The sequence below is a fragment of the Eurypyga helias genome, unplaced genomic scaffold (genome assembly GCF_000690775.1).
Source record: "Eurypyga helias isolate BGI_N326 unplaced genomic scaffold, ASM69077v1 scaffold13317, whole genome shotgun sequence".
NCBI classification, from domain to species: domain Eukaryota; kingdom Metazoa; phylum Chordata; class Aves; order Eurypygiformes; family Eurypygidae; genus Eurypyga; species Eurypyga helias.
In genome coordinates this window covers 62,998-87,869 of record NW_010263795.1, presented here as the reverse complement: position 1 = coordinate 87,869, position 24,872 = coordinate 62,998, and the positions used below count along the sequence as shown (strand labels likewise).

Here is a 24,872-nt window from a genome sequence, read left to right as displayed (position 1 = left end):
GGGAAAGAAAACAAAACACCATAAAAAAGGATAATCAATGAGTAAGACAGCTACATATCATGGATCTGCAACACAGGCAACTCTTCATGATACTCCATCATGGCTCTCGGTAACAGCAGTCAGAGACAGCATGAGATAACGTCTGTTAATTAGCAACTACTCAAATTCTGTGGCATTGATGGTAAGTTTAGGGATTTTGTTTGCACCTGACAGTGAGGATGATGAGAGCCTTTTCTGTCTAAGAAAAACAGTATTATTGTACCTCGGTGCTATTTGGTATACCAAATCTTAACTGCCCCACGATCTAGAGAAAGTGAGCCAATAATTAAAACCTTATCTTCTCTCTTATCTGAGGTCTGTACCTCAAAATGGAGAAAAAAGTTGTTCACATTCAATTCAGCTATTAAATCCATAGCTGCTCGAGAATAAAGGAAAAAATGCCTGGAAAATTAAATCACTAAAATCATTATTTGTTTCTTGTATGTTCTCTGTACAACAACGCAGATAATAGTGTGCCCTATCCCTACTCACGCGAGTATTTTACAGTGAAGCTATTCCATTAGAAGTACTGTTATTCTGTTCCTTGTGGTTCTTTCCAACATCTTGTGTAGAACAGTCAGGCTTTTCTCACAGTCATGTTATTTGGTTTTTGGGTTTAGGGATATTTTTCTTTAATTCTGATTGCTAAACACTTCTGCAGTTATGTGGGGGAACAACAATTTTAGACAAATTCCTTGGAAAACAGATTAAGAGTAGTTCTAGCCAGATCCAATTTATCTCCTCATAATTTTTCCTTTATATATTTTCTTTATCAGTATCTCCATACAAAAGCTAATCTCTGGATTCTCAAGTATTTAATGGAAATTTCACATTACCATAAAAGAGAGCTCTTCTAACATTTAAATTGGTATTTCAAGCAGAAAATATATGTGCCTTTCACAAGTTTATGATCCATTAAATTAGGGAGGAGTAGACATGTCAACTCATCAGCTCTGAAAAGTTGCCATGAAAGCCTAAAAAGAATCTATCAGCTTTTCACCAACCTTGTTTGGTTGCTTTGGCTTCGGCTTAATGCTTATGAAGACATCTAACTGCTCCATTAGTTGTGTTATAAACTGTGGTTCTACTTCAATTTCTTCCTTCATATCAAACATGAGCACAAGAGGAAGGCAACCCTGAAGAGAGAAGACGCAAAAATTCATAAGAAACATTTCTCTCTTCCCCGCGAAGATGTTAGCAATAAACAGAAATACAGAGATTGTAACACACATACATCATGATAAAGAAAGTTCAGAAAAACAGCAAGGATGAAATGTAAGTAAAGACAGTTCCTCGTATGCAAGCGTACAGGTGTATCTTCCCACCCTGGGATTCTGCGCAAACAGCCTAGTGGTATAAAGGTGCAGTGATTTGTTGAAAACTTCGCATTCCAGTCAGCACACCTTCCCCCTCCCCAGCATTAGCTATTGATCCAGACTTGAGGATTCAAATTCAGAAACCACTATTAACTATCAAAAATCAGAACAAAATACTGTCAGGAACCAATAGCAGGACTCTCGTGTACTCGAATGGCCCAAGTTAAACTATGAGATAAGGAAACACTGCTCTGGAAAAATTTCTCTGCAAGTCACCATTGCTTATGTCTTAACTTTTACGTTCCTCTTCTCCTGCCCTAGATCAGTCGATCAGCTAAGTAAGTATTTTCCAGCAATATGGATGACATCTCTGAAACGCTTGAAATACTAAAACTTAAAAAAACCCCCCAAACCAAAACAGCACACCTAAAAAAAAGCCCAAACCTGTGGGGAAAAAAAAAAACCACAAAACCACAACATCGACTCAATTGTCACAGGATATCTAGAAATTATTAGACTGTTATTTCTCATAAAGCAACAAAAATGGAGGGTACAAAGTCAGTGAAAAACAAATACTACTTGTGAATTTATATTCACAATTAAGTAAACATGGTATCATATGTATCTGGAAAAAAGCCACAGTAGGATATATTCAAGGAAAGGGTCTTAATTAGTTCCCTGCTTTTGCTTCAGAATGACAGGCAGCAAATTGGTGTATTTATATTCTTTACATCACTAGTTCTACATCATTTTATATTTAAATAGCCTTTCTCAGCAATGCCACCTATAGCCACGCAGTACTTCTCAAACCTAAATGAAAGTAATTTTAACTGAAGGAAAAATCGAAGCAAGGCATTTTAACTGTTCTGACTTCAGGAAGACTGACAAACACAGCTTAACTCCACAAAGTGAACTTATCTGAAGAGATCTATTTCTAATAAAGCCTATTTAAAAACACTGAAATCAATAATCAAGGATTTTACGGTAGTAGAACTGCTGGGAGCATATCATACTTGGACTCTCCAATTAAAAAAAAAGTTAGAAAAATAAGTACCAGAAGGTCTCACCAAAAGCCTGATGAATGAAAACACAGGTAAAGGTTAACAGGAAAAAAAAAAAAAGTTAAAAATGGCAATGTCAGGTTTTTATAAGCACATTAAAAGGATTGGTTTTTACACCACCGTTTTGTTACTGTATGTTAGGGCACCTACACGATGCTAACGAGAGGAGCAGGAACAGTGTTCTCTGACCGAAAGCGAGTGAACAAGACTAAGTTGTCGATACACCTTCTGTAATTACACCCAGTACGGTCCTCATTGTTATACGCAAAATGAACAAAAATTAGGTCAATAGTTTTTAGTGATTAAGAGATGAACCCAAAGGGTTTGGGATAAGGGGAAGATACAGAACAAGAACATTTTAGACACAAGTCCAAACCCCTCTTGCTTAGATAAGTATTTAATTTTAAATCATTACAGATTCTTTTACAATTGTCCCTCATCACTACTGTGAGTATTGTCTTAGCCACCACATTAAATATATCCTTGCAAGAAACAGGCTGATGATCAGAAAAAGACTTGCAACACCTGGCAGAGGTGAGGGACGGTCACAATTCATGCACCGCAGAATTTATTCCCTCCTCAATAAAACTGGTTACTAGCAGATACGGAAGTTTCCATTTAGACATAGCGTTTAGCGACTTTTAAAGACCTCACCAATACACTACATACGTCCTACCATGAGTTATCTACACACTGCTATTATTGTAAACTCTGCCTCAGATTCAGTGTCTTATGAGAATTACAGACCACAACGATCTAGCAGTTAAGAAAAATGTTATGGTACTTCCTTCCTTGGTGTTGATGTTCAGATGCTTCTGGACAGTTGGTCCTAGAGCTCTGCAGAGATCAAACCACTATTTTTAAAAGACCTCTCCAGTTCCACAGGACACCTGTGCTGCCTAGCTGTGAAACAGCACTGCTGCTGTTCTGACTGAACCAGAGGAGCTGGCAGGAGGCAGTAACAACGCCGACCACCGTGAGGCCAGCACGCAGTCGCACCTGGCAGGAAATCACAAGATGGAAATCTCAACCCACTGAGCAATGCCGATGAAGAAAACAAATCAAGTGAGGTTTACTTCAAAAGCAGCTGAGAATGACCACACTTATTGGTCGGTAGGTATCAGCATGACTGGCGTATTTCAGTGCTTTTACCTGAAGCTGAAAAGTACTCTTTTCACTAAGTTTGGAATTGGAGATAAGTTGAATGTGATTGGGATACTAATTGGTACTGAGGTGTTTGGAATTACTAAATCAAACTTCAGTATTTCAAATTGTAGCCGAATTCTGACTTTCTAGACTAAAGGTATGCTTTGATGTCATATGATAGCTTGTTTGCATTTCCTTCTACTCCATGAACCCTCAGAAAAATACCACTTAAACTTCACCAAGGAAATACTAGGGGACAGCTTTATCCTGTGTATTTACAGACAATAACAACCTAGAATAGAATAAACATGAATATAACAGTATAAACAGAAAGGCACAGTGTTTTTTGTTTCTACTACACAGCAAGGCAGAGTGCAATGTATGAAATATGCACACTTCCAGAATTTAGTGGTATCATGGTTTATCCTGACACCAGCTTTGAGGTAAATTTGTGTCTAATCCTCTCACGTGTTGTTCATAAATACCCATATACAGAAAAATCTGTGTACAAACATGAGTACTAACAACAATGCCTAAAGGCTTCTGTGAAGCTTAAAGATCAATATAACAAAACCTGTGCAAGTAATAATAATAATCAGCAGACCTATAAGGCCTTTTATAAAACAGTACTGTGGTTATGGGACAAAAAGGAATGTAAGACTGCAGAAAAAGTATTTCCTATGGTTCCCCAGATTCCTGGAAAACTCGCCTACAGAGACAGTAAGAAATCCATCCTGCCGCTTCCTCCCAAAAGGAACGTAACTACCTGACAAACATGGAAAAAGCAGGTTGGCAAAAATCAACCAAACAACCCACTACCCACAACAAAAATCTGCCTTTCTACTCTGAAGCATATTGTTATGTAAATTTAAACTGCTTACGTTGCATCAATATTGCCAGGGTTATTTCTCAAATCATGATACTGGAGCTTACAAGTGTTTCCAATAACTATAAACACAAAACACTGACAAAACTAGAGCACTCCATCAGCTATTTGCACTGTGAATAGTAATCCTTCCTCTCGAAGGCTAATTTACATTTGGCCAATAAATGCATGCAAAATGAGCACATTTTCTATAATCTGGCCTTTTTTTCAAGCACGTTTCACTGGAAGTACTAACCATGAGATATTGCCTGGCAAGACAGACAGACTCAATTGTGCCCTGGAGGTAGACAGTGGATTTCTTCTGTGGGTTACTAGGGTCAGGGAAGTGGATCTGAGCACCAGTCCTCTGCATGATATGTTTGATGTTACTGCCGTTCCGACCCATCATAAAGAGATGATGCTGTGCTGCAATGTCTAGCTGCGTGCTCACAGGGATCGCCGAGGCCAGGCTCCCAGCTAGGTGTTCTAACAGCATGGCTGTTCCTTCCTGCAGGGGAAACGTAAGAAACCGGTGAAGCAGTGCTCACAGGCGTACAGAACGACATTTCAGACTGTTTCCTCACTTGTCATGCATTCTACATTTAAGATAAAGAAAATTCTGCCTTGTTTAAAAACCTGCTTCATTTGGGAAAGGTAACAGATGGAGTAACTCTACCTACTATGCCCATTTTATGATCAAATGCCATTATAAATTGCCATTATAAATGCCATTAAGATGATGTTCAACGCTTTGGTCCCAACAGACCTTCTGTGCCCACATACAGCAATAACAGAGTCAGAGATTTTTTGGGTAGGTATACTTGCAAAATTTGTCTTTCAGTTTTGGCCCAAGATGTTCTTACTGGCTTGAGATACACGCATCTGAGACTTTATCAATCTGTCTTCACTGCCAGCTGTTAACAAGGAAGCTTTATTTTATCAAGACAAATAGGCTCTTGGCAGTTCCTTCACTGGACTGAAATTCTCATCTCCCAGGCCCAGAGTTATTGACCGTCAGGGCAACTTTCAAGGTTGTATGTTTGAGTGCACGATGAGAAGATGAAAGCATGAAGAGCTCATGATCCAGGTTTGTTAAGTGTGGTGGTTGAGTTTTCTTTGGGTTTTTTTCCTATGTGGATGGGTGGGTTGTTTGTTTTTTGTTTAATTATATGATGCTTAAGATTAGCACCTATTCCAGAATTGCTAGGAACCCAAACAGGTGTGCTAGAGATGAAAAATAGATTAAAAGATTAGCAGAAACAACGCTAAATCTGTTTTTGTATGTTTTTAAGCCTCATCTACATAAGTGAAGTTTAAAAAACCCAAACCCTCTGGATTCAAAACAGTAACATAATACCATACAACAACAACATATACTAATAAGGCAGGATAAAAACAGTAATATAGTTCCAGTGTCTAAATTATGACTATATTTATGATATGCAGAAGCCTAGGTAAGACGACACGTTACCTTCACAGCACTAGTGTTATTTTGTGATCCTCTTACAATGACTGTAGCACCATACATTCGAGAGCGTTGTTTAAAGGAAACTGAAATATTATACATCTGAGATATATGCTGAATTGAGGGAGAATTAGGATCTGGGATTGGTTGGAGAATTCCAGCAATAGGCAATTCAAACATCAGTACCAATGGAAGCAGCTCCTACAACAACATTGAAGAGCAAATATTGAAAGCCAAAATCATACTCACGAAAACTACAATTTCATTACGGAATCATGATGTACTGCTCAGTGAGGATTAAACTGCCATAATACATCCTCTGCCCAGGGTTCACTGACAAAAATACTATCACATCTTGAGTTGGACAAAGGCACCAATTTTTCCAGGGACATGACGGGCTTTTGGTTTGCATAGGCTTTTTTGTTTGTGTATTTTTTCCCAAAGTAACAAGATCTTTTGCAACTATGTAGCAACAACAAAGCCGGGTAATTTCCCCTACTTATCCATGCAGACCTACAAACAGGGCAGTATTTGTAAATCTTCCTAGAGGAGTCTTTTCTGTCATGGATTAAGGGGAGCTCTGAAGTCAGCTACAAAGCTACGTTAACATCAGCGTCTTCCATAACTGTCAAGACCAAGGCTGTGGAAGTGACAAACCCGACTACAGTAACTGCAGCCAAGTTTTAATAAGTTACTAGATTTAGAATTATCCATGCCAGAATACACATACAAATCAAAAGTGGAATGTAAAGATAGAAAAATGCTACGAGTGGGGAATGGAACTGAATTCCACCAAATTATTTACACAAATTATACATGGAAATGGTTAAGACTTAAAAAGGCAGCAATCATCTTTCCTAAGCCATAGATTCCCACAGGATGTCTGAGCTTCGACATGCCATCTGTGGAGGATAATTTATGATGCGATTTTAAACACAGTATGGGATACTTTACATTTTACTTATATTGTAGACTTCATGTTCAAAGTCACAGGAACATAAAGGGACCTTTAAAGGTCCTCTAGTCCAACCTCCCCTGCAGTGAGCAGGGGCCTTCAACTGGATCAGGTTGTTCAGAGCTCCAGCCAACCTCACCTTGAATGTTTCCAGGGATGGGGCATTTACCACCTCTGGGCAACCTCTTCCAGTGTTTCACCACTCTCATTGTAAAAAACTTCTTCCTGTTATCTAATCTAAACCTCCCCACTTTCAATTTAAACCCATTACCCATTGCCCTGTTGCTTCTGGCCCTATTAAAAAGTTTGCCTCCATCATTTTTACCGGCTCCCTTTAAGTACTGAAAGGCTGCAATAAGGTGTCCCCGGAGCCTTCTCTTCTCCAGGCTGAACAAGCCCAACTCCCTCAACCTTTCATCATAGCAGAGGTGCTCCAGCCCTCAGAGCACCTTTGTGGCCTCCTCTGGACCTGCTCCAGCAGGTCCATGTCTTTCTTGTACTGAGGGCTCCACAGCTGGACACAGAACTCCAGGTGGGGTCTCACAAGAGCAGCGTAGAGGGGGAGAATAACTTCCCTCAACCTATTGGGCACGCTTCTTCTGATGTGGCCCAGGATAAGATCCACATTGGGCTAGTTCACAACTGTCCAGATGAGAATCACTGTTTTTATAACGCCTACTGCATTTTACTCATGTGGATTCTGACATTTGTTCCTATATTTCTGCTGTCACAAGACACAGGCAGACAACCCTAGGGTTCTCAAAACTATACGTATTTTTTCCCCTTTCAGGTGTTTTCGAGAGACCATTGTACTGAAATAGACTATTACCCGAATTCTAACTCTTGCAGACTCCACTCCGGCTGGCTGTCCTGCAATAGACACCTGAAAGATCAAGAACATAGAAAGCATAGCATCACACTGTCAAATGAGGCACTGGAAGAGTTATTCCCATACATGTATTGTTCTTTTATTAAAAAAAAAAAATCAACACTTATTTCACACCTGGTAACATCCCAAGTCTTCTCCGAAGAGCAGTTGAAAACTAAAGCCAGTTAAAGAAATTACTTATGAATATCAGAGCATCTTAGTTTGCGCAGGCTTAAGCAACTAGAAAACAATGGTCAGGTCAAATAATGGAATTACTACTATATACGTGTGCTCTGCTCATGTTCAACAGTGGGTTTTCTTGGAACGTTTTGAAATCACTGTACTTTGCTTAGCAGCCACTAGGATGCACAAGAGGGAAGTCCAAATACAGTGATTAAAGACTTGAAAGTAAACATTCCAGTAATATTAGCACTACAGCAGATGTTCAATTCAGTCAGGTCAAATAATGGAATTACTACTATATACGTGTGCTCTGCTCATGTTCAACAGTGGGTTTTCTTGGAACGTTTTGAAATCACTGTACTTTGCTTAGCAGCCACTAGGATGCACAAGAGGGAAGTCCAAATACAGTGATTAAAGACTTGAAAGTAAACATTCCAGTAATATTAGCACTACAGCAGATGTTCAATTCAGGTTCAATGACTTACCCTAATAAAGCTGAACTCTTACAGTGAGACATTAATTGCTGCTAGCTATTCACCAAGTTTAGTTTTCAACTAAGTTACACCATTAGCCAAAAGCACCAAGGAATTAATCAAAATGCTAAATAAACAAGGTGTTGAACAGGAATAAAGTACAACAGCAGTGCTCTTCAAACGGCCTCTCTACCATTCACACTTAAGCTGTTGACTTCTGTATGCTCAAAATAATTTCAGTTTCAAAAAGTTAATGTGATTCATGAGCCATCACAAATTGTTTCCATCTGTTTTTATAGATTTGCTCACTTAGGAAGTCTCGTGCTTTCCACAGAGTGTAAATACCAAAAATCTATTTCCCTGAACATGAACTCACCGTACCCAACAAACCCAACCTGACGAAAGTAGTTTAGAAATTTTTTGTACTCTCAGGAATTACGGTATAAATGAGTTAGATATTAAGCAATGCTTACCTGGTTGCTCTTCTCTGCTTGATTATTCCTATTCGAGTCTGGAAAATGGATGTGGCATCCTGTTTCCTCCATCACCTTTTTAATATTATTGCCACCTTTACCTATCACATGAGAATGTTCTGTATGTGAAACGTCCATCTTCAAGGTTACCCGATTGCGCTGGAAAACAAGTGCCCACGATCAGATTTGTTCACAACAGAGCCTGAATATGTTAGTGTAACGTACTTTCAAGAATGACAGTCAAAACTGTATTTCCCAAGTATTTTTCCTGTGCCTTATCTGGCTTAACTTCTACTCAAAATGTTTTTGATATGGATCATAGTCAGATGCTAAACCATTCATATTTTCTTTCCAATGAGGAAATAACATGGAAATAAATACCCCAAAGATACACATCCAAAAATTGTCTAAAACTTTTAAAACATGCCCTAGCTTTTATCAACTGTGACTTCTACCATCCATTCCAATTTACTTTAGCTCTGTGTTCTTCAACTGTAGTCACACAGCCCGTCTGATCTGAAAGGATCAGACGGTGAAGACTTTGGCAAATCATAAAGCCACGGGACCTAAAATAACAGGATTTTTATCTCCTTTAATTTTTCTGGTACATGAATTGTCAAAATACACAAACACTGCCTTCAGCTGTTCATAAAAGGTATATTGTTAACAGTCCTTCAGAACATTGTCAACAGCTTATCACTGGAACGTTCCTTTTGGCAATCTGCTTAGAGAATCAAGAAGTTGGTGTACAACAACGCAGAAACCATACAGACTGTGCCAAAAGACTTTCTATTGGATGAAAAGAAAGTCTGATGAACATACGAGACCCCTGACTAAAATCTAAACATTTTAGCAATTCTGCTCCTAATGTTTACGAATTCAGCAACAGTTAAAAATAGAACTGCAAAAATGCTCCTAAAATCGAATTTCAAACAAACCCAAAATTTCAGGTTCACTGAAGCGGCCATACAATGTACTGTTTGCTGTAAAGCTGTATTTAGGATTTTGAAGTAAAAAACCCCAATCCAATCAACCAACTGCATGTGCTTTTAGCCACATGGATGGAAACATTACTTCTATATAGTTCAGATCTGGGATAAAGTGCTTTAGGAAAGTATTGTTGCATGTTTCAACATGTGTGTACACACCAAATACCAACATCCCGAAGGAATCTATTGGAGGCTTTGCTTTGGAGCATCCACAAATACTTCCTGTTTAAACGAGCCCATTTAAAGAGATCAATGTCACCACAAAATTAGGGGTTAAGGTGTCATTCTAAACGAGTTCGTTCTTACTTTTGTGTCCAAGACAGACATGATTTTCTCTTTTGCTTCTTTAACACTTTCCTTTTTTCCAGAGACTTTAATATGGGGATCTAGGAAAGAAATTAAAAGACTTTTAAGAAAAATACAATGAAATATCTATTAAAAATTTCTTCACTGTTTAAATAAATTAGAATCTATTATTTATAGTTCAGCAATAAACTGTACCACCAAGCTTTGGAATTCAGCTAAAACCCAAATGTATTATTCAATCCCTTCAGCCCCACAATTAGGATTACCAGATGAGTTTATTAAATATGATAACCAACTTAAAATAAAAAGAAACCATGCCAAATGTACATGACACTACTAAAAACTGCCTGCAATGCAATTACATAGCTAAGTCATCATGTCTTCTCACACAAATATTAACAGAGGACAACTAAAAGCTTTGACTGCCTTGCTCAAGCTTAACACATCGTCTAGAAAACAAAACCCCAAACTCAAACCCATCCTCACCGTCACTTAGTCATATTTAGTCAGTCTCTAGAACTTTTTGGCCTTTGCAGTTTTAGGCTGGCAATAAGGCCTCCACCAGAAATTGTCTGCTTGAAGTTATCGAATTAAATTTAAGTGATCAATTAAAACACCGAATCTACACCACACTTCAGTTTGCATTACAGTTTCCAGACCACTGTGCTTAAACCACAGAAGGTGCTGTACTGAGCTACCGGGTACAGTTCTGCATCCTGGAAGATACACCTGGCCAGAAAGTGAAGAACTTGAGTTTGGAAGTAGTTTAAGTATCAGTTACTCAAACAAGTGTGAAAGTCACACATTCGATAGTTTAGCAGCACCATCTGGTGTCCAGAAGCACAAAGTGCCACGACACAAAATGACTGTCAAAACATTAAATATAGGCTCAACTAAATCACACAAAAAAATTCCCCAACTACCATCCAAATCTGCAAATATTAGGAACAAGGATATGATTTTGCAAGTGATGCCTTTTCCCTCTTACCCCATTTTTTGAGCCCTGTGCCCTTTTGCAGCGTAACAGGACTCTCTCTCTTCTGGGATGGGAAAAACTGTTCCCCTCACCTAAAATTCTAAACCCTCTTCTGGCTACGGAATTAATCTAATTCATTATGCTAGACACATACATCTCAGGGTAAATAAAATTAAATATGTTCTCAGTGGCAGGAGAAAACATTGCCAACAACCCAAGACATCTGCCTTTCCAACATCTCTCAGTGACTGAAATCACTTCACTACTAAAGAAATGCCAAATATTACAACTTCAGATTATAAACCTGTTGTAGTCAATTGAAAACTGAAACTGTTTAAGTCATGTCTGGATACTCTTTTTCGTTCCAACAATAAAAAACCTCTTGTCTTTACCACTGGGAAGTTCTCAGCACATTCAGCTGGGCCCACAGAAATCCTGAAGGAACACAGGATTCACTGCCAACTTTCATGAAAGTCAAGAAAAACGCAGCATTCTGAGTTCTGAGAAACAGATATATGTCATTCTTAAAAATGGAAAAACTGTAGTCACAAGAACATGGTATGCACATAGAATTTACAGAAGCTACAAAAATCTGCTGCTTCAGCCTTTTCACAATGGAGCAAAGCCAGAAAAAAAAAAAACCCACAACAAAAAACACAAAACCAAAACCAAAGTAGTTACCAGAGCAATTTTTTTTTTTTTTTTTTAGGTTGACAGTAAGCCATGTGGTTCTGATGCGTGTAAGCTGTGAATGATATCTGAAGTGGATGTTGCAGGCAGAAATTCCCAGAAGCAGATTGTAGCACACTATGTATGCTCCAAGTGCTCTTTAGAGGCAACCAGGAAAAACACAAAACAACACCACCACCACCACTACTTTGGGGTTGATTTTCACATACTTGTAAACATTGTATTTCAATACATGTTTGGTCACAAGTATGAAAAATATGGGAAATAAGCCTGGCATCCTATTAGTCCTGAAGATTACTACCATTCCATAATGCTATCTGGTTAGCCATGGGCAAAAATACATTGTAGAATAGCTATTTCTTCCATTTCTCAGGTCAGCTGGACTTCTCTTTTTCTTGTTGATAGCGACAGCTTCAGCAAAAAACCCTGTATTTCTACATTTAACCTTTCTTTGTTCTTTTTAGAGGAAACAAGCTGAATTGCTCACTTCAAAAACAAAAGCAAAGAATCCACAAAGCAGAAAAGATTCCACTGACGCCAGTGACAATTCTAAAATATGCTATGAAATCTTTCAAAATTGGTCTTAAGTACCCTCTCCTTACTTGACTTCTTCTCAATGACACAGTGGTTGGTAATGGATATGAAGCAACTTATTTTTAAGTTAACAAAATTGTTCCTCTGAAACTCACTATTTCCTTCGAAGGAACACTGTTTAGATATGATATCCACATCAAAACTGCGTGAGAAGAGTTACTTGCAACTAATAGAGTGTGAATTATTTGAACTGCTTTTGCAAGAGTTGAAAGTATATTGAAATAATCTATGATCTGCAGGAAAACCAATAGGTACCCAAATAACATTGAATCAATAAACAAACTGATCACTTCAGGAATTGCTTAAAAATTCAGAGGGGCAATTAGATCACATAATCTGGGTTTCTGTATATTACAAACTCTTACATTTCTTAAATGTACCTCTCTATGGAATCAATTAGCTTGTTTGCACTGCAGTTCCTCTGGAAAATGTGGAAAAGTGTAAAATCATCTTCTCTAACGGTTCATCAGTTTCAGCCTCCCAGATCTGTGCTTGATTTGTGATATGGTCTGCAGCTCACTGGTTCTTGATCTGTGTTCCCCCTCCAACATCCCCCCGAGATTAAAAACCCTAAGGGTTCAATAGTGTCTCCCAGTGAACGTCCATATATGCTAAGCAAATCACCTATCATTATATCCACTCTTTCTGAGCCCAACCCTAAATAGTCTAATTTAACCCATCATTAAGAAAAATGAGCTAGAGTTGCTGCCTGCTTTTTCCCTGGCCACATTATTTATTTCAAAGTAAATAAACACTTCTGCTCCTGTTTTTAGACACTGTACCATGAGTGGATTTACCAGGAGATCATCAAAAGGAAAGCTCCTCCCAAGCTTCTTGGAAGCTCAGTGCAGATCAGGCTGCATTTGACTTCAACTGTCTTCTGAACAGAGAAAACCTGTCACTGACGGGTTTTCAGCGTTTAACCAGAATGCTGAAACTGAAGGTCATCTGAACTACTTTGTGGAAAAGACTGAAACTGGACAGTATTCAAAAATTGCTGTTAGCATTTCTGTCGAGTAGGCTCGACTATGTAAGGACTCTACGCATCAGTACAAAAGACTGATTAGAACAGTTGACTTAAGCTTTCTAAATGTTCTCAGAAGCTGTTGACACCAATAAGGAGCCAAATACATTAAAATTAACTCCAGAGAATTTGTTACTTCTTGGCACCATAATGTTAGGGAGTTCAGCACTTGTGTACTGTTACTGTTTGCAAACAGTGATGTCTGTTCGCTGTTGTATTTACCTCAGGCTAGGCTGAACATGAAGCTTTTCCCTGCCACCAGCTTTCCAGGTGCAGCTCTTTTAACATGGATTTAGTTACATATTTTAATTTAGAAAAAATTAGTACCCCTAATTTAGAAAAAAATACTACTAAAACAAAAACATTTGTTGGCTAAAGCTTGACATTTAATACTGGAAATACCTACGGGGTGTGACTGTAGCAATGCATTCTCAGGGAAATCCAAATCAAGATAATTAGCACTCTGAAGTCTGAAGAGGACAGAGTCAGGCATCAAAGTACAGCAGGCGCAACGTATGTACAGTGCTGTCAGTACAGATACACATAAGATCACTCTCCAGAAAGTATCTAGATGGACCCGACTGAGCACAGGTACCTGCGCAGTCATTAAGTGGAACGAGACCACCCATCCAACAAGACCAACCGATTCCCACTGAAAGGGCTCTTGGGGAGACTTGGGCCATGACAATGCCAGTTCTGTCCTGATGAGAACTGGATCTGATCACTAAGATCTTATGCCCTTCTCTATCCCTGAGGAACAGTGGGTTTGGTACCTATTTTTACTGGTGGAGGGGGAAAAAATAATCTCATTCCCCTGTGGGAATGTGGGTGTTTTTTCTTTACGCTTTTACACAACTCTAAGTATATTTAAATAAAACTAGAGTTACAGCAAAGAACAGATGCCTACCATGAAAGAAGAAATGAGACACCAAAGCTTTGCATGCCATTTGCAAGCATGGCTTCAGAAGCCTGCCTGCTAAAAACATGTAAGGTTCTAATGCCATAAAATGTAACTGCAGCATCAGAAAATGGAAAAAAGTGTAACTCAAAAAAGCAACATGATCAGTGACTTGCAAAATATAAAAATAACTTTGTAATCTACCTTCTAATCGATTTTGATCAGCAGTTTATTCTTCCTAAGAATGGAAATGAAATTCAACATGAACAGATTCCCCCCACCCCCCATTGCTTCTCAAGAATGGGGGAATATTTATATGAAATAGCTAAAGTTACACAACAGAAAATGCTGGAAATTTTTCTCAAGAGTCGTCATTTTGCCAGACTCCTGCCTTGAAGTGGCCTTTTATTGCTCTTATCCCCCAGCTCCTCGCTCCACACTTTGGCAGAGTTTCCATCTCCTCGGCCTTTGTCTGCAGCTCTAGCAGCAAGCCTCCAGCTTTTTTGCTACTATTGTGTACAGCATTTCAGTAAACAAAATTCCTCCAAGCAAACAATACATTTGTGCCAGTGCAAACGCATCTACACTAACTTTTGCCAGGCGAGAAGTATTTCAGATAATTCAAACTGTGTAGGCCTATCCTGCAAATCAGACGTTACATTTAACATCTGGGCAAGCTCTTCAGACCACAGCTATGCATCTAGCTTGTTTACAGGATGAACAGACTTGTCCTAAGTTACAGAAATGCCACCAGTCTAAAAATAGCTAGACAACTGAGCAACACCAGGGCAGATGACAGTCATTCTTAATAAGGAGCTGATTAAGAGCTGATTAGCCCATGAATATTTCTGAACTTAAGCCATTCAAAGAAAAACAAAGGCAAGACACCAAGCAATTTTAAGGACAATTTACAAAAATATCTGCCCCAAAATTACTAGCAAACACACACTAACCTATATGATGAGAAGTTAAAAAGACAATGCCAAATGAACACGTGCAAGTTGGTATGGTCTCAACTGAGAGTATGTAATTCATGCTGCAAGATGAAACACAGGTCTATAAAACAAGTGAATTAATCAAAAAAGGTCAAGTAGGACTTCCTATTAATATGGGAAAAGGGTAATTGAATTGAAACTATTTATTTAATGCTTTTCAATATATTAGGAAATACTGTGTGTACAGTTGTTAGAGTGAATATTCACTGACCAGACTAGACTGATTGATGACAGCCAAGATGGACTTGAAATAGGCTCAATCTACTCCCATGGGGAATAAACATTGAGGCTAAAAGCATGCAGCAAATGCTCCTGATTAAGGGCATATGCAAAGTAAATCAATTCAGTAAGAAAGGAAACTTGTCACGAGCACTTCTTGCTGTTGGTGTATCACATAAAAGAATTTTCACCCTCTCATGCACCTCACCTCGAACTTCACCTCCCAGTATCTAAACCACAGAAGAAAAAAGCTACTCATGTATTAAGGCAGAATGCAATGGGTCACTTTCTACTTCAGACTCTGTGTATCCGCAGACATATCACTCAATAACATGGTCTTTTTTGGTTTGCATTTTGGGGTGAGTTTATTTATTTATTTATTTTGTGCGCACACAGTGTTTTTGGTGTTTGTTTTTATTAGACTGCATCATCATTGTCTCTGAAGGAGATTTCTGCGGTCTGACTTGGGCCTGACCAAAAGCCTACCCAAAGCGTCACAGAAATCGATGTGGGCTACAAGCAATTAATAGCGTCTTCACAGTAGACATATCCTGAGGCTTTGGGCATTCTAGGGGATCTGTTTGTTGTGGACAAACTGCTGATTATGAAATGTCCTTGTGAAGAGCTAGAGCCACTGCTTATACGTGCACACACAACTGAAAGACTTGGTGGTCTTGTAGGAACTTTTTAAATCCTAACTTTCCCCTTAGTGGCATCTAACTCCAAACCATGGTTGGAAGAATTTCTGCAGAGTATCTTGCACTGCTTCTGCCACAGCTGCAGGGAAAGCAGTTTATAGGCAACCCTTTGCTTTTTAATATTTTGGTTGCTGTTACATAGTCACCTGAGGAACATTAAATATCTGAGAACTGCTTTTCAACCCTGCGCTCCAACAACCGCATGATGGAGAAGCCTACTAGCTCCTCCTTACTCTCCCCACTATTTATAAAAATACACGTGCACATACATACAGACACATATGCACAGATATTCATGAAGCAGAGACTGGGTAAAACACCAACCTTACACAGACACAAAACCCAAGAAACAGTGTGCAACATCTGGTAAAGCACAGAAAAGGCTCTTGTTTCTCAAAGATTTCAGAGTGTAGTTCAAAGTCAACTTCAAAACCTGTAACAGGCTACTTAAAATAAACTGCCTACTTAAAGTGAAATAGCTGTTTGATGTAGCCCCACAGATGAAAAGAAATAAAATGAGATGCATTTCTATATCACATCATAGCTGGATCCCACACTGGTGTCTCTTAGCAGCCTTGAAACATCCCAGCAGAGCCCCAAAAATTAATGTTCAGAATGCCTAGAAGTGAGTGAAAATGAGCCAGAAACATCAGATAAGCTTTAAAAAAAAAAATAGATTACCTGTACAACTTATTATTTTTGAAGAAAAAACTACAGATGACTGGATTTCGGACCCAGTGACAGAGGAAATGGAAGTTGAAAGACTTCTCTTAAAGCATAAGCAAAGAGGTAAGACAAGGAAGAAGTAACAGAACATATGGCAACCTAAACAGAAAAGTGACCGCATTTGAAGGGAGAAGGGCAAGGCCAAGGTGGAGAAGAAGAAAACCTGAAAAGAAGAAATAAGACCGAATTAATTTTAAGTCACCAAGAGACCCCATTTCAGTTACACAATTTGAATTTCTTACCGCCATAATTACCTGAAATGCCTTATTTAGCTTTTTCTAAAAAAGGTCATTAGGAACGTTTTATAAACACATTCAAACGCTAAAAGATGACAGCCCACGCCATGCTGCAATCTTCCTGACACTTGGGCAGTCTTCGTCCTTTAGCCTGAGCAGCCACCCCAAGCAAGGCAATGTCTCAGCAGGACACAGTCTGTTATGTCTTATTTTTTCACCATTAAACCAATGAATTCACTGCTCATTACTTAAATGTCTGTTGCCACTGTATCTCGAAGCACAAACACAGAACCACAATGCCTGAGAAGGAAAATAATAAATACAGAGAAGAAAAAAGCTGTAGTGCAAGATCAACTTAGGAGAGGACATAACCAACCGCAACCTTCCTATCAAAAATAACACCATTATACCTTCACTGCACACAGACTCATATTCAGGGGTACAGTTCCCACGTATTAGCCTCAAGATAATTTTAGTTTCTTACACAAACATTTGCAAAAAAGTCATTGCATCTTTCTTTTGCTGAATAAAAAGCACCATAACATCTGACTCGTGAGCCTAAATGCATGCCTCAGGCTCAACCTTCTTGGCAAATTCTCCCACATCCAAATTCAACTTACTCTCATGCTTTGTGATTACTGCTGCCCTGTAACATCTTACTGCTCTGAGTGACTGTACTCCACTGCGTGAGCTGATTTTTGTACAGCCATCAGAAAGTACTAATTCTGTGGGTGGAACAGGCGGATGCATCCAGCCTTCGCCAAAGGCTACTGCACCGGGTACACCTGAGTGAACACGAGAAACGGAAGTGTCCTCTGGAGAACCAGTCTGAAATGCAGTGTTATCAGAGAGACAGGAAGAGCTGGCTCTTGACAGAAGCAGATACCTGCTGACAAAAGTCTAGCACAGCTAAACATCCTGTTTGCTAACAATTACAGATACCCTTATTACTGTCTCTGCTTTAGTATCCTACTTCAACTGAATGAAATGGATTCTCCCCATAAAAGCTTCCCTTTCCTGAGTTATTACACTTTTAGATATTCTTACTTCAATTGTTTCTGATGAACATTGTGAAAGCATTTTTTGGTTTTGTTCTTTTTTTAATTTTCTTTCTTTTCATTTGCTTGTTTATAGGTAAAGAGGCAAAAAGTTCAATAAAGAAACATCTGTACAATCTTACTAAGAGCTAACCAAGCAGCAACGCTACATGAAGCAGACTAAAATTACTCTTATTTCTAGTTACAGCAAGGCATAGTCTGATCATGCATTAGGGGTGTAGTTGCCTTTCAGCGAGTACCTCTGAGCTTTCCACCCCAACCCAAACATAAGGGCTATAAATGCACATCACGCACTTCATCAGCTGCCAAGTAAAGACCTGAGGTGCAATGAACGTAGTGCAAAGGTGCAACACCCCACAGAGGAGCAAAGCATCCCAGTGAGGAGATGCCCACCAGCAAACAGCCTCTGCAAGAGCAGATTACAGGCAGGTTCCCATGAGCTAATACTGGAGGCAGAGCAACAACCTGCTCAAAAGCTACAAGAGGTCTGAGAAACACACTGGTGCCTGCTGAGGCTGGAAGCCCCAAGCAGGAATAGTTACAATCAGGGAACATAAATGGTAATATATAAGCAATTTATAGAATCACAGAACAGTCTGGGTGGGAAGGGACCTTACAGATCATCCAGTTCCAACCCCCTGCCATGGGCAGGGACACCTTCCACTAGACCAGGTTGCTCCAAGCCTCATCCAGTTGGCAGATGGTAGAGACACGTTTCTGGCCACTGCACTGTCACAGCAAGATTTGAGGATATACTGCCAACACCAAGCATCAGAAGCCCCATTAGACAGTTTTCCTACTTGCATTATAGTGTGCTATTGTTAAACACTGACTTTGAGCTCTAACAGACCTTTTGTTACTCATCTTGAACACACATATTTACAGTACTTACCTTTTCTTACAATAAAAATAACACCTGTGTATTTGGAACAGTCATGGGCTTATTGATTAAGAATCCTAGTGCATGACGTATCAACATCAGCTACCTGTGTGGTGTCGGTACATGGGGCATGCAGACACAGGCACGGTAAGGACTCGGAGCAGCACAACACGGGTTTTCTTACCATGCTGACAATCCAGTACAATACTCCACCTAACACTCCACAGTCTAATAATGACTTACTGGCTTAGCAGTCTCTGACAGAAGAGAACTCAAGATCACCACTACCTACTTGGTCTTTTCATCTACCAGATACAAATAACATTGCTTACAACAGATAGATACTACAGAAAAAACACCCTCAACTCTTTCTGAAGCTATAAAGAACACAGTCATTTTCTTTTTGATAGAAAAAGTTAGATCTTTGTCACATACATTAAAATGCTACATCTTGGGTTTGAAAAGTTAGATATTAATACGTATTTTGAAGTTATAATAATATCGAATGCAGGAAATCTGACTCAAAATTGCTGTGATTGTTGTTAACTAGTTTCTGCATTCATTGAAGAAGATTAATTGGTTTTCTCTTTTTTTTAAAAGCACAAAGTGTATATGTTTTTTATAGCCAGCATGGGAAAGTAACAGCTCTTCCCATGCATTGCTGCTGTGCAGGCTGTAGTCTCCAGGAATAAAAAAAGCAAATAGGCAGACAGGAGAAGTAGTGTTTCCATCTTTCTTCTAATTCCATTTGTGATAGACCTAATCAAGATGAAAATTAGTCATCTAGTGGAAATTATTTATGCCTGTTGAAAACTTCAGGATGCTTTTATACAAGCAATTTTTGGTATGAATACTGAATTACACATTTTAATCATAAAAAATGTACCATTTCTTGGCTTTTAACACAGTAATATTCATATGGCACTGTAACAGTCATGTAACTTACATTAAAACGTTACTCTTCACAAACGGTAAATGGTTTTCTCCAGAATGGCAGGCAGTTTGCAGCTGATCTAAGTGACCTTCATCTCCTGAAGACCACTGGCCTACTTAAAAGCTTCTGCTTTTCTTTCGTCGAGGAGTTTACAGCAAGTAAACACCCCACTACATACACTCCTCTTCTGTAGAGTAATTTCTTTGTGACAAGCTTTAAAAAAAAAAACCAAAACCAAAACAAACAAAAAACACCCCCCCCTCCAAAAAAAAAAAAACCACCACCATCTGAAAGATGGTTAAATGCTGCCTTTTACATCCCTGAGCTGCTCCAAGATGGATTTCCTCTGGACCTCTTCTGTCCGCCTGTTTGTGTCCAGTATTAGACCAATAGTAAAACTCACCTCTCGAACACCAACTGCATGTTGAGCACCTGTGATGCGAATTTCAGCTGTCTGACAAGCTGCTTTTTGTGTCCCCAAAAACTGAGTTTAAAATAGAAGGATGGGGCTCACCAGGTGGAAGACTATGTCAGTCTCTCATTTACATGTAAGCAAGGTAGCTGCTAATGGCTAGAAGCTCCTAAAAATCCCAAAACAATGCATCAGCTAATTCTAGTATTTGCTGAAAGATTGTGACAAATTTGTGCTCCCAAGTAATTACAATAAGAGTTTATATCACTACATTCCAGGGCTTAAAATTTCAGTTTTTACTGTAATTACTGCCAAGCACTCTCGCAGGATGTTGAGCCTCTTGATAATTCCTTTCATATTTACAACGTTTGTATTCTGGCTCTTCCTTATCTGAGTATAAGTAAATTGCTGTTCTTTACGGCAAGTACAGCAAGCCCTGATCTAAGGGGGTAAAGCCCAGAGCTCTGCTCCTGCTCTTACACAAATGAACACAGTTCAAATCACCTCTGTAGATTTAAATTAAAGTGCCCGCTGGCACCTTTGCTACGCAGAACTTGTTTCCTTAAATCACTCAGAAATGCGACCATAAACGATCATATCTCCCTGTAGGCTGATATAAATTCATGATTTCACGCTGTTTGCATAAAACAGCACAGAAGAATCGACAAGCTAAAGGCAAACACGAGTGTCTGTAAAAGCCCTCTCAGCCATCACCTACGCCCCACGCGAGGCGGGGGGAACTAATGGATCTGGCCTGTTTCTGATCTGGTAGCCATCCAGGGGCTCATCTACGTTACTCCAGTAAACCAAGTACTTGCTGCCAGCTGCTGGCAAAGGGATGCTGTGGGTTTGTGCGCCTCCAACTGCTCAGACCGACGAGACTCAACGTGAACTCCTGCGGCCAAGTTTCAAATGGCCTGGCACAGTCCTCTGTCCACTCACTTGTTGCAAAATGGGGAGTTTGTGTGCCTGGGTCAGCTCCTCCAGAAACAAAAGAAATCAACCAACTTATGATCTAAACACAACGATTCTTTAATTTTTAAAGTATACAATTACAGGGTTTGGGGGATTTTTCTTCAGAATATGAGAAGCAGTATGCACTGACAGTTTCTCATTTACAGAGAAAGTTAACAAAAAGCAGATGCAGCTCATAATCCAGCAACTCCAATACATGCTGTAATTAATCTGGCATTCCAGACAATAAACACAGTGTCAGCAAGAGACTCGCTTTAAATCTTTAAGTCAATTACGTATCGATGGCCTTAGTAACACACTACAGACAATATTTATATTTACAAAGTGGGGTTAAGATACACAAAAGTTCAAAAACTGCAACAGGTAGTCTGTAGGTTAACTTGGAAACTCAGCGGTGAGTAGCTATGGTGAATGTTTGGAGAACAATTAAAGCTAAAGCCTCCTTTCGTCAATATATTCATAAGTCGAGCGTCATGAACACAGGAAACAGCTGAACTTTTCCAGCTTTTTATGTCAGCCTGAGGAGAGCAGCCACTCACAAGAGACTAGGTATTTTGTGTGCAGGCATGACTTTCAGATTGCAAAATCCACAAATATTGTCAATCTTGGCAAATTACCGAAAAACTAGAATAGAAAATACTGAGGTACATGAAATTTAGGACTTCAGGTAGAGAATGTGACCGCTCAGAGAAAAGGTGGCAGCAAGATGCCGAGAAACCTCAAAAGTAATTTTCTTTCAGGTTCTATATTCACAAAGTAAAAAAACCATTCTTACTGTTAATTTTCCACTAACTGTTTCTCCATAGCAAAAAAAAAAAAAAATTTTACAGCCTTTTTCCAGCATCTCCTACAAATCCATCACATCCCATCAGTTTAAACCAGGAAAACACAGAGCAACAGCCGTAGAGAAAGAACATAAGACAGCCAAAAATTGTCCCCACAGTTTAGCTGTCTACATATTTGTGGGAGAAGACAAATTTTCTGTTACACGTAGAAAAGTTGAAGTAAAATTCTAGATCACTACTTAAAAAAAAAGTAGAAATTGGTAATTCAAACACTAATAAATCTATGCCATATTCAAAAAGTTGCCTTCAACTGATTTTGCTCTGACAAGTTTCAACCAGAATTCAACACAATTTTTGCAAATATTTTCTTCTGTTCACTGCTACTACCAGGTATGAGTCCCTCCAAAGATTACCTGCCAACACCAGACATAGAAAATACAGGTGCTGCTTGAAAAATATACCCTAGCACTCCCCATGCGCTACCATGCCAGTTTAACTCCTGCATGACAGTGCTGGGCATAGGATTGCATCAATATTTTAACTAGCAGCTATGGTCTTACATACTCACTGACAAAAAAGATTTACAACATTTTCAGAACAAATGCTCTTCAGTGGCATAAACTCCCCCAGAAGTCCCAATTTCCCCATCCAACCCTCTGGAGTCCCACCTACACACCGCTAACGGCAGAATCCCGGTTGTGAAAACATACAACTACACATGGCTGGGGCTCCGGCAGGAAAAGGAACCTGAAAAAACATTCTGCAGGGTCGCAGCCATAAGGAACGCCACCCCCAGGCACCGACTGTGCCCAGCTCCACGCTCAGGTCTTGTCCCTGCCAGCAGACAAGAACAGAGCAGCAAAGCTTGTACATACACATTTAGAAAGCTAAGTTTAGGCACTCAAATGTAAGTTACCAGGCATTCATTTTCAGCTGCTGCCAAAGTCAGCCATGACTGTGGTTCAGGTTTTATTTACTAACATGACAAAAGAGAAGGAAGACATGCAAAAAAATCCTTGCAGGTCACTGGGAGTGGGGATCATTTGGGGAGAAAATTCATTGCCAAGAGTCTTGCTTCTTGACAATATCTTCCTTTGGGCTGATATGCTATTCACATGGCGAAGCAGTGTTTTTTTATTATACTGAGTCAGCTGATTAAAAGCATAATCCATTTTATCATAAGCTCAGAAACTTCATTATCTCTTTTGTCCAGCATTTTACAACTATTTATGCTACAAATGGCCTCCTCTACAGTACTATGTTTTGGTTTATTTTTCTTCTAACTCCCTCACTCTGGAATGAACCCCATCTTTACTTAGGGAACCCAAAATTCTGCATCCCTCCCTCAGCCACAGAGCATGCCGTCGTGGCTGTTCTACATGGATTTCTTCTTGCAGCTTCCTTCATTAAGCATCTAAATCAAGATCAGTTCTTTGAAAAAAACATCTCAGAAGTTAAGGACTGAAGTACCAGAGGTGGTCATTTCAGCTACCTTTGTAGAAGGATCTAGGACACTATAACACTGCTGGTAGTTATTTACCCCGTCCAGAAAAATCTCCACTACTAGGGACCCCAAAGCCTACAAAACTTGGGACAATAACTAGCTATCTTTGTCCTCCCTAACATCCAAGTGAAATGTGTGTGACAAACATTTGCTTTTAACCCTGTCCTAAGCAGACACTGGCAACAACCACCTTTTTCCTATTCCCACATAGCCTTCATCGATTTGCAATTATATACAACATGACATTTCTTAACACTCTGCCCAATTCTTGTTTTCAAAGCATCTCCTTGCCTTTCCCCTGACTTTTCTTCAAATTCTCCGAAGTCTGAAGATGAGCACTGGTAACTGGTACGGTTTCACAGGTGAAACCTCAGCAGCGCTAAGTTGCACAAAATAAATATTTCCTTTATTTACAGTGAGCCTGAATATACATCTCAGTTTGCTTTATTCTGGGATATGGCACCACAGCCCAGTATCTCTTTAGCCTGTGGTACACAGTAACATCTAAATCCCTTTCTACAATGTTGTGTACCTGCTGCTCTTCTCCAGCCTGTGATGAGTTACCATTACTGAGCTGTTACTGATTTTGCACCATTTCTCAAGTTGGGTTGAGTGTGAATTATGTTCTTGGTCAACCTGATGCCAATTGCAAATTTTCAACACACACTATCCTATCAATTATTGATCAATGAAAACACTGCCCAGTAGGGCATTCCCAGAAAGCATATGCTCATTCTGAACATCTGGATTTCTTTGACATGACTAAGCAGACGCTATAAGCAAGTCAATTCATGTTTCTAACTCTCCATGTGACAGGCAGAAAAACAAACATTACTAACTTCTCACTGCACTTCATCACAACAGAAACAGGAGATGAGAAATACACAAAGGAATGTATTTGGTACATGGATACCTTAATAAGTCTATAGATTTATTACTAGAAACCTTGGTGGGAAGCATGTGGCACTACAATATTCTAAGCAAGTTCCACAAGAGAGCTTGCATCTTCCTGAAGCCTAAGATTTTCTAAGCTTACCCTTGGCTGTTATTTTCCTCCAGCACTGCTAAACCAAGCAGCGTATTGGACAGAAACCTAGTAAGCTGAATGACAGTTGCACTCTTTTTATAA

The 24,872-nt window shown here is 39.3% G+C and overlaps 1 protein-coding gene across 1 annotated transcript in view; it reads right to left on the bottom strand.

Moving 5' to 3' along the window:
- BICC1 (BicC family RNA binding protein 1) overlaps positions 1-24,872 on the bottom strand; it is a 53,471-nt gene that overhangs the window by 15,077 nt on the left and 13,522 nt on the right. Inside the window, exons 2-7 of the mRNA XM_010156195.1 lie at positions 10,140-10,219; positions 8,845-9,003; positions 7,677-7,730; positions 5,899-6,093; positions 4,684-4,935; positions 1,044-1,175 (exon numbers count right to left, since the gene is read on the bottom strand). Of these exons, the coding sequence (XP_010154497.1) occupies positions 1,044-1,175; positions 4,684-4,935; positions 5,899-6,093; positions 7,677-7,730; positions 8,845-9,003; positions 10,140-10,219 (872 nt within the window). The remainder of the gene's footprint in view (positions 1-1,043; positions 1,176-4,683; positions 4,936-5,898; positions 6,094-7,676; positions 7,731-8,844; positions 9,004-10,139; positions 10,220-24,872) is intronic.